Here is a 17,884-nt window from a genome sequence, read left to right on the forward strand (position 1 = left end):
AAGTCTCAGGGAGGGCAGAGAGAGAAAGACTGCTACTTATCTAGGTGACTAGATCGCAGCAGGAAAACGTACATGGCAGTATGAGAAGGCTTCCTGACAATAAATGCAGTTTTCAAATTAAGTTATGCCAGAGAGCCTAAGGGGTATGTTTGTCACCAACAAAACAGGGAAATCTTATTATGCCCTGCTTTGGGACATATGCTCCTGCTACACACTTTGCACTAATTCAGATGTTTGTTGGACAGATTCACTACATTTGCCTAGCAAAAAGTCACATGCAGCAAATATCAGCAAAAGTGACCCAATAGGCACCAGGGCCCCCAGAGCCACAGAGCTACTTAGCAAGGAGCACGAGGAAGACTCAGTTGCTCAAATATTACTCAACATTTATTAGGGAATATTATTCAAATGCGAAAATAACCCATCGGTTTCATGAAGGAACAGTACAATGCTTAAGAAAAAGACCAGAGTTTTCCCTTGAGTTTACTCTTCCTGAAATACAGCTTGGGCAACGGGCAAGATGACACTTTTCACCTAAGTCTGCCCCCTTGGTTAATAGAAACTCAGCTTTACAAAGACCAGCACACAACAACAACAACGCTGCCAGTCTATCTCATCAGCTGATGACCTACACTCACAAGTTTAAAAAGAAAACAGTTACCAAACAGATTCTATAGGTTAACCGGGATCAGTTTACAAGCAGCGCTCACAATCCACGCGTGACAGGCACCATCGGCCCGAGCGCCTTGGCTCTGCAGCCCTGGCAAAGGCGCGCTTGCAGCGGGAGATGCACGGCACGACCGGGAGAGACAACCTGTGCTCACCGGGCGCCCGGTGCTGGGGGCACAACGGCCCTCCGAGGCACCACAGAGCTCAACCGCTGCCGGACAGGTAGCGCCCGCCGCCCCGCTCCTTCCAAGGGCAGGGCGGGAAGCGCTCTGAACTGATGAAAATCCTAAAAGCGGAGCGGGCCGTTTCACCGCAGCACCTGTAGGCCGCCGGCTGATGCGGCACTTCGGCCCGGACACCCGCCCCTCTCACGGCGCGGCCCCCGCCCCACGGCGCACGCAGCTGAGGGGGACAGGGCGCCGCCTCACCCCAGCCCCGCCGGGGGAAGCCCCCTGAGACCCCCCACGTCACGGGGGACGTGCCGCTCCCCGCTCCATCCCCCCGGCACTCACACGACGGCCCGCGAAATCATCCAGGAGACCATCGCGGCAGCGGCGGCCGCGGCGAACGGCAACAGCGCGTCGCCCTCAGCCAGGCGGGCCCCAATGGCCGCCACCCCGCCCGCACCCGCCCCATTGGCGCGGCGGGGGCTGCGCGCATGCGCGGCGGTGCGAGGCGCGGGGCGGGGCCCTGCCTGGGGAGGGGGACCGGCGGGCCGGTGGCGGGAGCGGCGGCTGCTGCCGCCTCCGCGGGCTGCTCGCGCCGGCGGGAGCCCCGCCGTGAGGGGGGGGCCCGCCCGTGCCGTTTTCAGGCGGCCGTTGCACAGCACCCGTCGGGTGCCCGGAGGAGATAAGGCCGGATACAATTAATTCAGAACGCAATAAGCCACCCTTTCTCCCCCTCTCACGCCTTCGAAGCCCAGTGACCGAGTCCAGCGACAAAGTTGGGATGCTCACCCCTTCCCTGCAATTCTTCCTCGCGTTCCCTGTTTGCTGACATCCTGCTTGCTGCAGGACCCATCAAAACATTTATTCCCCACGTTCAAGGCACCTAACGCAGGCCGCGCTGACCTCGAGGCTGCGCGCTCACGCGCTGTGGGTCCGAGCATGCCAAGCCCCATGTGCGTGATGGGGTTAGACGAGGGCGCAGCACATTACCCAGCTCGCATGGGCCGGAGCCGTCCCTTCAGAGCAGAGCTGTGGAGCCAGCTGGCTCCCAAGGGCTCCAGCACCCGTCTGTGGGAAGGTGCCAGCTCCTACAGCTTTCTCCTCCGTGCTTGTTTACAAGCTCTCAGCCCCAAAGGCTGTCTCAGGACACATCCTGACGTGGGCTGCACAGACTGCTACGTGCAGTTGATCCAAAACTTCAGGTGACCGGGAGGGTGGGAAGATATGCGTGGGAAGGATTAGTGCCTATGTGTCCTGTTACTTCTGTCCCCAGACACCTTGTTATCAGCCACTGCCCAAGGCAGGACACTGGGCAAGACAGTCCACAGCATGACCCAGTCCAGATACTCTTGACAAGCTCATGGTCTGGCAGGTGGAGATACACAGGAAAAGCTGAATACTCCCTAATACCTCAGCTAATCCACTGCAATCCATCTCTACATACCAGCTTTACAATTCATGCAGAACTGTTTGTACACATAAAAGGACAATATTTTGCTGAAACAGACTGTTTCGTCTTTTCTCAGAAGAGGAGGTTGTAGAAAGTTCTGCCCATGCCATCACTGGAAACATTTAGCTTTACTTTTCAGATTCCAACAAATGTAGCAGGGTGATACCTGAAGCAATAGGTGCCAACGCTACTGAATGTGCCACTCAGCAGTTAAGGTCGAGAAAGAGGATGTTATTGCTTTCAGCATTGTCCCTGCTGACTCCTGCGGTGAATGACATGCCAAGGTCAGCACCACCATCTGTGGCAGAAATCAGTTCTTCAACATGTCTTTAAGTGGGGATAATACATGGCTTTCCTACCATACAGTGAGAAGAAACGGCTTCAGCTTCATAAACTATTGCCTTATTCAGATGAGAGGTACTAGGTGAGGGCAGGGTGGTTTCTGTTCCACAAGCAAGCCCTAGAATTCCTCCTCTACACAAACCAGTAAAACCCAGTTGCAGGCATATTCCTCCCCTGCAGCCTTCAAGCACAACAAGTGCAGTCAAAGGGCTAAGAGTGATTTGGGAAAGAAGAGGGTAAATAAACAAGCACAGAACATTTCAACAATGGCAGTGTTTGAAAACTGTAATTATAGTTGTATACTGTGAAATTTGAAGCTTGAAATGGGAAATTATACAGTAATACACAAATAATTTTTATTTTTACCATGCAGAGAGGTGGGTCTTGAAAATAATTATATCAGCCATCTTGGGTCTCTCCTTACCTTGACCTCTGCAGGGTGCAGAAAGAGGTAGAGAGGAATCTGTTTGTGGGCGATTTAGAGTACACCACTCATCGATCTTATTTTTGAAACAGGCCTAACCTGAATGCATTCTTCATTGCATTCAATGAAAGGAGAAATCCGAACCACTACTTATATGCCCCTTGAATAACAAACCTCTCCAGCGGTAGACTGTACAAAGCCAACTTGCACAGCAAAGTATTTGAAATATAAATTACATGGGAGAGATTACATTTTAGACTCCAGTTCTGTAAACTCTTGTGCAGAGGCAGATCCTGTCTGCCTGCATAACACTCTGCTGAAGTTTGTAGCATTCCAAACCATCTAGAGCAAACTGCAAGAGCTCTAGTTTATAGCATATTTAATAAGTATACAATAGATTTCTTTACTGCAAGCAATTGTGCGTTTGAAACTATCTCAGAGAACCATTCCAGGAAAAGACTGATACTCTTTTTTTACTGTCCGAGATAGCATCTACATTAATTCCATAGCTGCATATTTTATTTCATATGGAGTATGTTTAAGAGAAAAAACACTCTCTATTTTGTATAAAGACATTTATTTTTTCTTGTGTTTGTTGCCATGGCGATACTGTCTCTGGTGGAAAGCTAAATTTACATTTAAAGAGGCATTTTTTAAATGGTAAAGGCAGATGGCTCCTAAGAATAATTTATCTTGCTAAGAAGATTACGCTTTATTTCATAGAATGTTTTGAGACTTAATTCAGTACAACAAGCTGGGTGGTGTTTGCTGGGCCCTCAGCAGACAGGCAGGAGGATGCCACGTGGACTTCCCTGTATTCCAGTTTTCACAGAATGATAATCCACCCTCCTGCACCACAGAAACACAGGGAGCAGCATGGCAATTAAATCCACGCCATGTATTTAGTCAAACCTAGGGTCTCTTACTCATATGTCTATTTTTATGTAAGGAAGAGACTTAAAAATATCCTATAATGAGATAGCTGTAAGCCTCACACAAAAGCCACTTAATATAGTTAAAAGTTGCTTTAAATAGTTTTAACAGTGTTTGGAAAATCACTTGTAAAGGGCATCTGCCCTCAATTTTCTTTGAGCTTCTTGGGTTTAATACAATGTATTTATACAAACATTAATGTTTAACTTTCACATCCTTTACATGTAAACAAACATTTTTCGTACTTTGCAGCTGTGAAAACAGCAATTGAGCAACTTTTAGGGAGATGCTAGCTAGTCTCTGACAGAGCTCTTGATGCTGACTGGGAATTGTGGGATTCAGCCCCCTGCCCTAGGAGGATGGGCTCCCCAAAGACAGCACCACTTTCATGCAGCTTCCAAAAATGCATGTATGTTAATCATGGTGCTGGTTTTTTTCTTAATGTTGCTCTTTTTTATTAGTATATTCTAAATGAGTCTCAAATATATAGCAATTTGAAAAAAATTACAGAATTCTTTCAGTTACTGAATCGTACCAGAGGTGTTTGTAATTATGGATCCAGAATATGGAACAGATGATACAGGTTATTTGTCAAAACAACAGAATACAGAATGGGTGAATATGATTGTTTCTTAAAACACTCTAAGCTGATGTGACTCCCATAACCGGTTAATAATAATATGGTTGAAATTTATGGTTTATGCTACCTCCAAATATTTAACTGTTCATGTATCTTTCACACGCATGAAGTGACAGCAAAGGTAGGCTTTTACCGCCAAACAGCGCGGTAGTCCTACTGCCTTAACAAGATTGCTTCTGAGAGCAATCATTGGGCGATATCATGAACATCTTATGAAATCGAAGCACCTGAAGCTTTCGCACAAAATTCTCGATGTGCCACTTCTTGCTCACGTTTTTCCAACTTCCCAGTGCAGGATCTCACTGGGGAATGTGGCAAAGCCAGTCGGTGTCTAACACAGCTGTGCCTTAAGTGATTGTTATAATACAGAGACAGCCAGTATACTGAGAGGCCATAAATTATTTTTTTTTAGAAAAATGTTTGTGAAATTTATTAACATTCCAAATTAGCAATGTGAAACATCCCAATCAATGAAAAAAGTATAAGTTAAAAATTTTTTTTAATATTTTTTTTAATCTGGTAAGTTTAACCACTGTTGTTCTCACAGTTTTATTACACAGTCTGACATTCCTTTTAAAGTTCTTGCTTCTGTATTAGTGAATAAAATTCTTAGGTTTTGACTAATTTCTTCCCCTCTTCTTGGCAGATATACCTACAAAGGCAAAGCCTAAAAACTCAAACAGCAACACAATGTTAAATTCATGGTTTGGAGGGTTTCTTCAAGTTAGTTTCCTGACTTTTGGGACCCTAACCGTTTCAGTTAGTATCAGTTTTAAGCCATACAGAATTTGGAGTTTTAAAAGGCATCTAACTAGGGTTGTAGGATGACTGAACTGCATAGCAGAAGGAAATATTTGCAAGGAGATAAGTTAGCAAATGCAAGAACAGGCCCAGAGGTTTGGGTTCTTTTCCAAGAATACAAAGAAATAACGTCTAGCACTCTTAATTCAGTAACCCGTAGGTTAGGGAAAGCAGATAAGGCCATGACAGAGCACTGAAAGAAACCCAGAACAACTCTCCTGTCAATTTAAAGCCAAAGCATTTTTATCACTCCAGCACTAGCCTCTTTTGAGTGCAGCATAACAGATTACAGCCAGGCAATTCAGGCAGAATCTGATTAAAAGTATGAATATTAAAAAGGTACCTTTTTTTAAAAAGAAAATTCACTGTGCTATGAAAAGATTTGTCATGCAACTGTTGATTGGTTGTATCAGTTTTTAAAGACTAGTTGCAGTGTGTTAAAAGGCTCTGGTTCCTCATTTCCTAGCAGAAACATAGGAGCACCCCTTTGGATTTTTTTCTTAAGGTAAATGGTTTTTAAAGAGGAAGGGGAAGTTCAGAACAGCTCCATCTAAGACCTGTTCTCCTGGCAGCAGTCGTATGTCCATCCTACTTTACTGCTTCCATTTGGAGTAGAAAGCGTATGAGATGCAGCCCCATGAAGGCAAGCAGCAGAGGAGCCAATTTCCAGATCAAGAGTACCTGAGAGACTCACACAAAGCAGCAGTGCCATACCTATCACTCCTCTACTTCTGTATTGATAAACTATAGACAGAAAGCTTTCTGACATGTATTACACATGGACCTGCAAACATTACTCTGTAGACAAGCTGTAACCACGCAGCAGGGTTATACAGTCTCGGTAGGGCAGTCCACTGGACAGATTTGTATAGTTTATTTTTCCCCTGTTCCTAAGTAGAGTGGCATTAAAGCTGTTAACTTGTTCAAAAGCTGCAGCTGAATGTTTCAGTAAATATATGCCTCTCTCATGAGAGCAAACCCATTTTAAATGATGGGCTACACATACTCTGGTATCTGGTGATCCACCCTCTCTCTGTCTTTCAAAATCTGTATACAGAGACACAGGCCAAAGCCATATTTATTCCTTCCTGTCTGGGTAATATCATCTCAGCTATATTCCATCACTACTTGTGATGCATCACATTCAATAATTACAGCAATCTGTTGGAGGTTTGGTTTGTTGTTTTCTTTTTAAATACACTTTCTGCTTTTGATGTGTCTGATCACTATGGAAAGCTTATGGTATTTTATAGACTGCTGACTAAGCTCATATGCACACCAGCTGCATTTTATCAGGGAACAATGTTTGCCTTTTGAACTGGCTGATAGATTTTTACTTAAAATGAAGAGGAGATATACGTTCTTTGGCAACACTTAGAACCTTGTTCAGCACAATATTCATTTGCAGAAAGTCATAGCCTCGAGCTAAACAGTGCACCAGCCCATGGCCATCAGCCCAAGAAAGGCAGAAAAAAAAAAATCTAGAACCAGAAAGGACCACAAGTTTATCTGCAGCATAACAAAACCAGGACCAGCCCATGTTATTTGGGCAGACGACTTGTCCTACCTCTTGTTGAAGCCTTTCAGCAGATATTGTGCACCTTTTCTAACCTATTTATTTACCAGCCCTTCATTATCCTGCTAGGAAGCTTTTCCTAGTACCAAAATTAAGCCGAGTCAAGGGGTATTCAGGACTTTTTATCCCATCTCCCCTAGCATGGAAAGAAAATTGTTAATATCCTTTTGCAACAACTTCAAAAACCAAAACTAGTACTGAAGCTATTACACATCTTCCCTTAAAGAAGCAATCCCTATTATTCAACCATGTTATGGCACATTTTCTAGACTTTGATTCCCTTTATTACATCCAACTCCTCATTGAAATGCAGAGCCCAAACCCCCGCACAGCTCCAGAGGAGCCTAATCAGTACTGAGAACTGAAGGACTACAGCATACATTATCCAGCAAGTCAAAAGGCTGCCAGCAAAGGACACCGAACTATCAGCACAGCACGATTAGCTGGAGAGCAACTCAGCTGAACACTGCCATGAGCCAGGATAGCAATGCCTATGTACAACCAGAAGTTAGTCTTCAGCCAGATTATTTCATTGTGCCTTCCCTGTTCATCCTAAGACAGGTCTAGTCAAAACTACTGACTACCAAATGCATTTAAGGAAGCTGGTTTATTATATAATATCCTGATTTTTTTTTTCCCCTTGGAGCAATGCTTTCTGTCCTTTCCTCCCAAGAATTGTTCTCTCTCTGCATTCGCCCCTAAACTGGGGAAGAGATCATAGAATCATTAAGGTTGGAAAAGAACTCTAGGATCATCAGGTCCAACCATCAACCCAACACCCCCAGGCCACCTAAACCATGCCTTGAAGTGCCACATCTACACATATCTTTTAAATACCTCCAGGGATGGTGACTCCACCTCTCTGGGCAGCCTGTTCCAATGCCTGACCACTTTTTCAGTGAAGAAGTTTTTCCTAATATCCAATCTAAACCTTCCCTGGCACAGCTTGAAGCCATTTCCTCTCATTCTATCACTAGTGACTTGGGAGAAGAGACCAACACCCACCTCGCTACAACCTGCTTTCAGGGAGCTGTAGAGAGCAGTAAGGTCTCCCCTCAGCCTCCTCTTCTCCAGGCTAAACCCCCCCAGCTCCCTCAACCTCTCCTCATAAGACCCACCCTCTAGACCCTTCACCAGCTTCATTGCCCTTCTTGGGACACGCTCCAGCGACTTGATGTCCTTCTTGAACTGAGGGGCCCAAAATTGAATACAGTCTCTTTTTATAGATCAGCTGACAAACACAAACCAGAAATCATTAATTAATGTGTCAGATAACCTTTGTTTTCTAGAAGGGGTGCTGCCAGCAAAGGCTATTGGTTTGAAGGCATCAGAACTTTTTTTTCATTTTAATCAGTAAAATTTTTTCCCCTATATGAAACTGGGCACATGCTTTTAAACTTTGAATTTGCCTTTAGTTTCCAGTCACTGGTTCTTGCTATGCTCTAAGTGATAGATTAAAGAGCTTTTGCACTCATTATCTCTCCACAAGGATTTATGCATGCTTAAGTCACCTTTCAATCTCTTGACAAATTAAACTGAAAGCTTCTTCAAATGACTTTTTTCTAGTCCCTAAATGCTTTATGGTAGATTTCTAGCTCTATCCCCAAATTTTTCCAGCACTTTCATATACTGACATTGTAACTGGATTTCTGTTAACTCCATATGACTTTGAATGGCATAAATTCACCACCTACCTTTTATTTTGATTAATAGAGGTAATGAAGTGCTATACTTTTAGCTTCTCCATCATCCTGGGTACTCACATTCGGTTGTTTATCCTCTTTGATCTAGGCATTTTGCTTGCACGTTGCTTCTTAATACCCTGGCTACTAGTCTGAAGGCATTGTTGATGTGTATATTTAATACAGAAAAATGAAGAGCCCAGGTTATTAAGCACTTACACAAGGATGCTGTTGTCCCTCACTGGAAGTTAAGAGGGTTGGCATGAAGATCTCTGGGACTCTTCAGCCACCCAGGAAATAGGGAACTGGGACAGGCCCCAGAGGCACAGCTGGATAGAAGCAGCCTTGTGTCCTCACTCCTGCAAGTGACACAAGGATTCAGCAGCTTGCACTGTATGGGCTGACTGCCCTCTCTTCCTTCCCACCACTGATACAGCCTCTCAGACTTATCCCGGGGTCTGAAATCAAAGCTTACGGTTTCTATGATATATAGCACGATCATACACAGTGTGCTGGTAGATTAACAGCAACAGGATTATCAGCCCTTATATGGTATCCAACTTTCACAGTTTACAAAGCTTTTAGAGACAACATTCAATTCCACCCCGTGGGAAACAAGTACTTACTTCTTCCTATACAGAAGGTGACTAAGGTCAGCACTGAAAAAAATTACAAAGGTTATATGGAAAACTATATGGAAAAAGAGTTTGGCTTTTTTGGTTGCTTGCTTGTTTAACGTTGCTAAAACCAGCAGATATGCACAGCAAAATATATCTGTTCATCAACAGGTCCCATACTTTAAATGGAAACTATGTGTTTCTGCCTCAGAAAGATCTTTACTATCTTCTGTGGCGAAGAAGTCACCCTTTAGTCCTATCCTTTGTTATTTTAACAGGGCATTACCAGCTAACAGGGTACGTTTTTATGTGGTCTTGTATCCTTAAAATACAAGTGCAAGCTGTTTAAGACATTAGCAATAGTTGTCAAAGGCTTGAAGCCTCTCTGGGGAGCAGAGGGAGGCTTGCACAGGAATTTTGTGCACTGCTAGAAATCCCTACCAGACCATGTTACTCTACTCTCTTCAGAAGGCAGCCTGAAGATGTGTCTCATACTAGGAACTCTGCCACCTTCTATTTCCAAATAGCCTTTTAGTTCTTAGGAAAGTTGACTCTGAAAAAATGGAGCACAGACAGCCGTTCAGCCTGTCTAGACATTCTGGATGCTGAATGTTTAATGTCCTGGTATAACATAGCTGGACTATAGCAGTGGAAAGTGATGAAGGCAGGAAAAACAATAGGCAGAAGTTCTGGTTTAACAGGCATAAATACACTGCTGCTTCAGCTGCTCTGAGCTGGTAGTCTGCAGGAGGCTAGGGAACAATTATGTACATTATGTCAAGGAAGCTCTGTCTAGACAAATCAAAACTTCTTCCCACAGAGGATTACCCTTTTTTGCATATCCCTTGTCAGTTAGCCATCAAAAATAGACACTGAAAGTCGCCATCCAACAAGATGGGGATCAGGAGCCAGTTTGTTATAGCTCCCTTTTCCACCATGTTCCTGCATGGGCACAATTCTTCCACATGCTCTTTTTTCATCCTCCCTCCCAAGTCTGAAAAAACAACTCACCAAGATACATGAAACCAGAAGTAACACATGGGAAAAAAACCAAAATGCAACCCAAAACTCAGGAACCTCAGCAGCTATCTCTGAAGTACTTAGGACCACTGACTTCACAAGTGATGGATGTTCAACAATTCAGTGTGTTGATCAGCTGAATTAAGAAACATGAAGTCACCTTTACAGTTTTGAGTGGCTGTAAGGTTTACATGGTTGACCCACTTGGTTCTCAGATATGAATCAAGTATTCAAGTTCCATCAGCCTTGGCATAGAAAAGTCTTGTGGATAATGCGAGCTCTGGAAGGAAGATATTAATATATTCCCTTTATTTCCCTGCAGATGAGTTGCATCACAACTGTAACAACCACTAAATCTCTTGTAGCAATGACTTTGGTCTTCAATTAGATGAGAAGTTAACTCAAAATTAGTGCTTTCAGCCTCATTTTTGTATAAAAATTTCACTTAAACAACATGAAACACCAGTGTTAAGTTGATGGGATGTAACTTATTTGGAGGGTTCAAAGCAGGCGAAAGCATAAGACACCTGGAGTCAGCATGAAGCTCTGACGTGTTATTTTATTATAACCATTTCCTTGACCTTTAACTTTGCCTTGTGTTGTCGGTAACTTCAGATGAGAAGGACGGCAGGTTTGCATTACATTCAGGCACATGAGAGTCCCAAATTATGCATTTAATAAGAGCCATTTGAGGCCTCTTCCTGCAAAGGGACTGTCACCCTCCACTCTAGGACATCAGTGCAGCCACACAGGCTGGCTCACCACCTGCTTTGGACCTTGACCTTTCTGAATCGTCTCAAATAGAGCTCCATGCAGTCATCTAAAGTCTGCTTCAGGTAAATAATATCACTGGGATTACAGAGCCAGCAGAAATTACTTGCTGGCCTTTTTTTGAAGTCCAGGTTACACATAGTGCTTTTAGATACAGACCAGCTTGTGCTGATGAAGGTTCTGCACACTGTATTCTCTCATTGCAGTTACTATTGCAACTCAACATTTTATTTGACCACACCTAAGAAAGGTGACCCCAAATTATAATTACTTTTCCCCTGTAGTTACTGCTGCAACTCAGTAATGCCAGAACAGAGTTTTCTGGAGACAACATTTTGATTAAAAGGAAAAAGATGACAGAGAGGGAAGAAATAGAGGACCAAGACACAAAGATTTATCGTCACTTACTAGACTTCCTTTTGCCTCCCTTCATCTACTTCTAATATTAGAGCTAGCAAGTATTTTGGCCTATTACTCTTAATCTAAACATAGGAAGGTTAGCACAGTGCTCCCTCTGGCACCCATTAGGTTCTTGGATTTCAGACTTGATAGTGAGTTATTGCAAGCCCACCGTCAGACAACTCACTGAAAGGCGGTAAGGCTCCTGCAGACCTGTGCACTCTGGGTTCAGGTCTGTGTCCTACATGCAACCACCTGCACACATCTTACTAAATTTTCTTCAGCAGTTGTTAAGAGCATTTCTTGAATGTTACAAATCTGCACAACCTAAAGCAGATTGTTCCTTAGGATTCCTGCGTATCATCCTACAAAATAGTATGGGACAATCCCTGCATAAATAAAAGTTTGAAGAGACTAATTTCTTAGAATTAATAGAAACTTCAGGTCCAAAAGTCATATGCAACAGAAAAATAATTACACAAAATGTGACTGAGTGCCAGATATACCGGGAATAACAACAATGCAGATACCTACAGCTACTAAGGACTGAGCACAATCTTTCACGCTAATCCTTTTTTCCAATAATGTCTTTCCCAATTCAGTCGTGTTTGCTATCAGTTGATGCTTCAGCTACAGAGTACATGCTTTCCTAAGTTTTAGACCTTTACCTGTAGTTAGGACTTACCTCAGGGGGAGAGAGCGCTCCCTGGTTTGTACGCTAGAGTAGCTGGTCTGTGCTTGCATCCACAGAGATGATTTGCTGAAGGCAAGAGAGCTACCTGCTGGCTGAACTTCAGCAGATTAAACTTTGAGAGCCAATTTCTGCTTCTACCTTTTCCAGTCTAGGATCACGAATGCTAATGGAAAGCAAGAGGCAACCAGAGCAGCAGCAAGGATGAAGATGATGTAAGCAGGTAGCACTGCTGGGATGGGAACCCAAGGAAGATAATTCAGGGAGGCAGATCTGGATGGAGAAGGGGACGCCTTTGGCACCACAAAAATCAATGAGTGCATACTAAGGACCTGGTAATAATCATGGTGTTATTAATACAAATAAGAGCAGTTGCTGGAATATTTTTTGAAGATGGAGTAAAAAAGGAACCAGACTCTTCTCAGTGGTACTCAGTGAACGGGCAAGCCAACAAGCATAAACAAGGGAAAACAGGAAACACCATTTAAACTTTAGAAAAGACTTTTTCCACTGTGATGTTGAAACAGGTTGCCCAGAGAGACTGTGAAGTCTCCAGCCTTGGAGATATTCAGAACTTGACTGAACATGGCCCTGAGCAGCCTGCTGTAGGTGGCCCTGCTCTGAGCAAGGGGGTCAGACTAGACAATCGCCAGAGGTACCTTCCAACCTCAACTAGTCTGTGACTCCAAGACAATCTCTTCATTCAATTAAATGACACAGCAACAACCAAACACAATCTTCTGCTCTTAACTCCAAGATGATGAGCAAGTCCCTTCTTGTCTCTCTGCATAGGAAAAGTCTGCACCTTTTCAGACTGTCATTATAAGAAGTAACGTTTCATTACAGTTCTTGCAGCAAGGGCAGACTTAAATCAATTCCCTTTCCAGGACCAATTTTGAGTATAGCCTGAACAAATGTGACAGACAGACCCTGGAACACTCTTAATGAGAACAGTAATCGAAGAAGTTACTGGCTCAGTAGAAAATTTCTGAAAGTTTTATTTGGGGTAACAGTGCCAGGAAAAGTAGAAATTCCTTTTACCTGGTCAGCATGGAATCAGTAACATCATTTGTTTACATCCTGTTCCATACAACATACAATGGAATATTAAGACAATCCTTACTGAAGAGGTATATATTGTTAAATAACAGCTAACAGCTATTACTGAATTGCAGGACACAATTATTGAGTATCTGTGTCAGGAAAGGCTAACAAGACAAGCAGCTGGAATACAAGAAACAAACTTGTATATTGCTTTTAATCCAGTTTGGAGCCAGTTTGCTAGCGGGAGGAAGGGAGAACTAGCATCGCACAAAAACGGCAATGAGAAAAGTTTGTTAGAGCGTAGTCACCACATGCAAAAGTTACTGGTTTAGACAAAGCTGATATCAAACAATTGTGCTTAACAATCTATAGATAAAGGGAAAATCATACAGTTACATTAAGAAAATGCAAAGGAATTTGCATAGCAGAGTAGTAGGAGGGTGAGGGTAAGATGGACGGAAGAAATTAAGGAGAAAGGATATTACAGAACCTTACAAAAAGAAAAGTTCGCTAAAAGACTTTTTTTTTTTTTAAGTGACTGTGAGCTTTTCTTTCTACCTCAGTTTCAGAAAGACCCAGCTACCTTTCTGGGTTTTTTTTTTTCTGGACAAGGAACTAGCCATAAATAGCACTGTCGAGTCACTTTCCCTACCTAGTGCATAGTTTAATGATAGCTAAACTTAGCTATTTCTCACCCCAGCTTTAGAGCTTTTCTAGACCCCAAAGCATCCCATTAACTTTATTGTGTGTATTGTACAGCAGTATGCTAAGCCATCTCCTTACTGTACCCATCACCTGTTTTAGCTGTGTCAGGATAAGCAACACCAACATCCAAGTGATTTCAGGCTAAACCTGCTATCAGCAAGAGCCCCTACTTCTGAAGGGGTCGCACCCCCAACACAATTCATACAGAAACTGGAGGTTCAGTAGCAGGAAGTTACCTGCATGACAGTACCAGTAGAGCCCTTAACAGCTATTTTTTAAAGATGCATAAGAAGCTTTGAGATAAATATTGAGAAAGTTACAAACAGAGCACTAATCAGATTATAACACTTCTACCTCCTAAGTTAGGGTTGTTAAAGGTCCTTACCACACATGGTGGATTGAAGCACTTGGAATAGAAAGTTCCAGCCAGCTATAGTTGCTTATTTTCCCTTTATTTATCTTTACTACACAACATACTAGTGATCTTGAGTGAGAATATAAGTCCTGATCCAACTCCCAGTTAATTCAAAGAAGAGCTATACACTTATTTTAGTGCTAAGTATATCCTACCCTTTTCATCACTAACAGCATCTACTCATAAATGATCTACTTAAACACCTTTCATCCAACACAGAAAGAAGTTCTTCTGTAAGATTCTAGGAGACGTAAGCGCATCCTAAAACTGAGATAAAAGTCTACTAGAGAAGTAATAACTGCATTCTCAGGATTGTGCATGTTTTTAGGCTTTTTTTTTTTTTTACTGTTTTCCATCTGCTAATCTTAGAAACTTACTAACTGTAAAAACACAAAGATAACAATAGCCAAGCATTTAGCATTAAGTAAAAATAAACAAAAATACTCACTACCAGCTAAACCACAAAGTTGCTGTTCCAGGAGCTCACCTGAGAGAGACAGAGATTTCTACACACTTAGCTATGCTACTACCTAATGCTCTACCAGCAGTAGCAAGCTCCATGCTGGCCTTTATACAGCTTAGGTGTGAGTGGGAGGAAGCACTACTGGAGGTGAAGGTTCCTGGGAAGGTGATTAATTCATTTTTGAGGATGACTGGTTTCAGGTTTCGTGTGTGAGTGATTGACAGAAGGGAGCATTTTTGCTGGGAGTAGCCTAGCAAAAGGCAGGCCTTTTCAGGAGGAATATCAGCCTAGCTGAGGCTACTTGGGCTCTGAATATACCCCCACCCTTTTGGAGTTTTGGTCTGTGGGCAGATCCCCTCAGCTAAATAATAATTTGTTCTCAATTTTAGTACTTTCTTCCAGGCATTACAGTGTTACAGCATTATGGCTGACAGATGTGAATCCCTTCTGAAGCCCAAGAAGTGCTGAAGCCTCAAGCTGGCATCTGCAGCTCACTGAAAAATAGGGAAGAAACTTGAATGGAGATCTAAATTTACTAGGATGGCCACAAAAATGTTATACTACTGCAGCTTGTGCATTATCCTTGCTCTCAACACTTGCACTGCGCTGAGTTACCATTAGCCAAAGAAACAGCATCTTCCATCTTGAAGAAGTGGAGAATATTCCACTGCCCCCAGAGCAAACTCAGAGAGGTCATTTTAGATGGGGATATTATCTGATAAGGCCAAAGCAGGGCCCTGAAGTGTCACCTGAGGAATTAAGCCTGTAGGTATTCAGGGAAAAGTGGAGGCTGACAGCTTTATTATCCCTCTATTCCCCCAAACCTCTGATATTTACCTCTATAGGGTGTAAATTCATTATGAGTAAGAGGGGCTGTTCCTTACAAAGGGGAGGTGCTGCTCTAATGATGCTCTGCCCTCAGGCTGCAGATAAATACTAACTGCAGAGAGCAGTGGCAGTTGTTAAAGGTGGTGTCATCCCCAGCTGGAGGGGGGTGGCCAGCCCTCTGGCAGAGGGCAAGGGTCCAGCGGCTCCAGGGCAGAAGTCCCAGGGCTCAGCAGGACCCACCCCTGCAGCTGTATCGGGCTGAGCTGGCTGATTGCTTATTTAAAACAGATGTGGGATGCTCACAAGCTCTGTTTTGCTGGCTCAAGTGTAAGTCAATGTAAGTGTTTGAGGGTGGCAAGAAAGAAAGAGGAAATATGGATGGGTTTAAAATACATCTTAAGATGTCAGCAAGCTTCTGAGGAAGGGGATGTATTGAAGACCATATTTATTTAATTTGTTTAGCTATGTTTTGGTGATACCTCATTAACTGGAACAGAAAGAAATGTTGGAATGAGAGTGTGCTGTGAGCATTCATCTGTTCTAGGCTACAAATTGACTGTGAAACATCGCAGGGAGGCTCAGTAGCGCTCCTTACTGTTGTCAGCATTGATGGAGTGGCACCCTGTGAACTACACTGTTTTCTAGTGCAGATATGGCTGGAGTGGCTCGCAAATGCAATAAACTTAAATCTTCTTCCTTTGTGTGCTGTAGCAACAGCCAGGATGGTATCCAGGAAGCCCTGAAGGCAATACCTGGGCACGGTGGGGTGCTGCGTTCACCTGCAGTGTAAATATAGCAGTATATTTGCAGCCTTTTTACAAGCAAGAAAGCCAAGACACAGGAAAAGATCAGGAGTGGTCAGTCGACATCCCCAGATGGAGTTGTGGCTGTAGAGTGATGTGAGTAATAGTAAATCACCACATGGGATGTTAGTAGTAGAGCTGGGGAGGCAATCCCATGAACCACAACTCTTACTGTCGTGCACCTTTGCACCCCCAGGTGTTTAACGCAGCCTTTGCACCTGCACTACATAGTTGTATTTAAATAATCATATTTGCCTACTGACCCTGTGTCCCATTCAGTGCTCAAGGACCGCCTCACCACTCAAATAATTACGTTTTCAAGGAAGATTTTTTTTCTGTAGTAGGATGCATTAAGAAAAGCCCTTGGACAATGTGTAACAGGGTAAGGCAGCTGGAAATCAAAAGTTAGCTTCGTAGTAGAAGTAACTGACAGTTGAGGAAAAACTTTTTTCTCTTGGTTATGAGTTTTCAAGCTAGGAATCTTTTAAACCAAATGATGCAAGTTTCTATTAAATAGAAATTGTTAATTTTCTGATACTGAACCCTGGCAAACAATGAATGTGACTTTGTAAATTTCTGAGTAATTACAAATTCAGAGAAAACTGATGTTTGCTATCTCCTAAGGAAAGGTAAAATAGATCTAAAGGTATTCAGTTCAGGATTTTAGGAAGAGCTGGCTCAGTATTCATTCTGCTTAAGAGCTGTGACAGTGACAAGTCAGTTTGACTTCCTCTCACTTTTCTTTCCTGCAAAGTGGAAATAACCATTTCTAAATGCGGTATTTATCTCTATGGAGAAGGTGCAATTACTGCCAATACAGACTGTGCTGCATTTCAACCTCTAAGTTAGAAATAGCTCTCAATAAAAATCTTAATTTTGCAAGTGACCGATGTGTCAGGGAAGTGGGACTGAAAATATTTTGGGGAAAAAACCTTTGTTTAGCAATCTGTGCCATTTAAAGGACTCTGTTAATACACTATGTGCATGACAGCCTTTTCAGGTGATTAAATGCCCAGCTGAAGTGAGCTACATAGCCATAGAAGCCATTTGTTGAAGACATAAATAGCACCATTAATATTTTTTCAATTATAGCAAAAGATGGAAGATGCAGTCCTTTTTGAAATAATGGAAACAGCTTTTCTTGATGCTCGAAGGGATAGAAAACTGAGCCTTGTTTCCCCCGCCTTCCTATTCCCATGCCTTTGTAGCAGGATGTGGTTGCCTTTCAGGTGGTTAACGTTGGTTTGATGTGCAATTTGGGTGAGAGAGGATGGACCCATCAGGTCATATCTAGTGTCAGTGTTGGTTTTCCTTTCTTGGGATGGCTGAACTCTTTTACTTTGCCTGTAAATCTTGATGACTGAATTGATCTGTCGCTGTAATTACTGGCAAAGCTGCGCTGGGGCCACTTAGGAGTTCAATGGGGGAGTTTGTCCCCAGTCTG

At 43.0% G+C, this 17,884-nt stretch overlaps 1 protein-coding gene across 2 annotated transcripts in view; it reads right to left on the reverse strand.

Annotated features, from left to right (window-relative positions):
- The window catches only part of REEP3 (receptor accessory protein 3), a 50,369-nt gene extending 49,033 nt beyond the window's left edge, over positions 1–1,336 (reverse strand). The window contains exon 1 of one of the 2 annotated variants that reach the window (XM_064464736.1): positions 1,182–1,336. In XM_064464736.1, coding sequence (XP_064320806.1) covers positions 1,182–1,213 — 32 coding nt within the window. In that variant the 5' untranslated portion in view covers positions 1,214–1,336. The remainder of the gene's footprint in view (positions 1–1,181) is intronic. The other variant, XM_064464737.1, reaches the window with a different exon arrangement.
- Positions 1,337–17,884: the final 16,548 nt, after the last annotated feature.

Source organism: Phalacrocorax carbo, chromosome 13, assembly GCF_963921805.1.
Source record: "Phalacrocorax carbo chromosome 13, bPhaCar2.1, whole genome shotgun sequence".
Classification (NCBI taxonomy): Eukaryota; Metazoa; Chordata; class Aves; order Suliformes; family Phalacrocoracidae; genus Phalacrocorax; species Phalacrocorax carbo.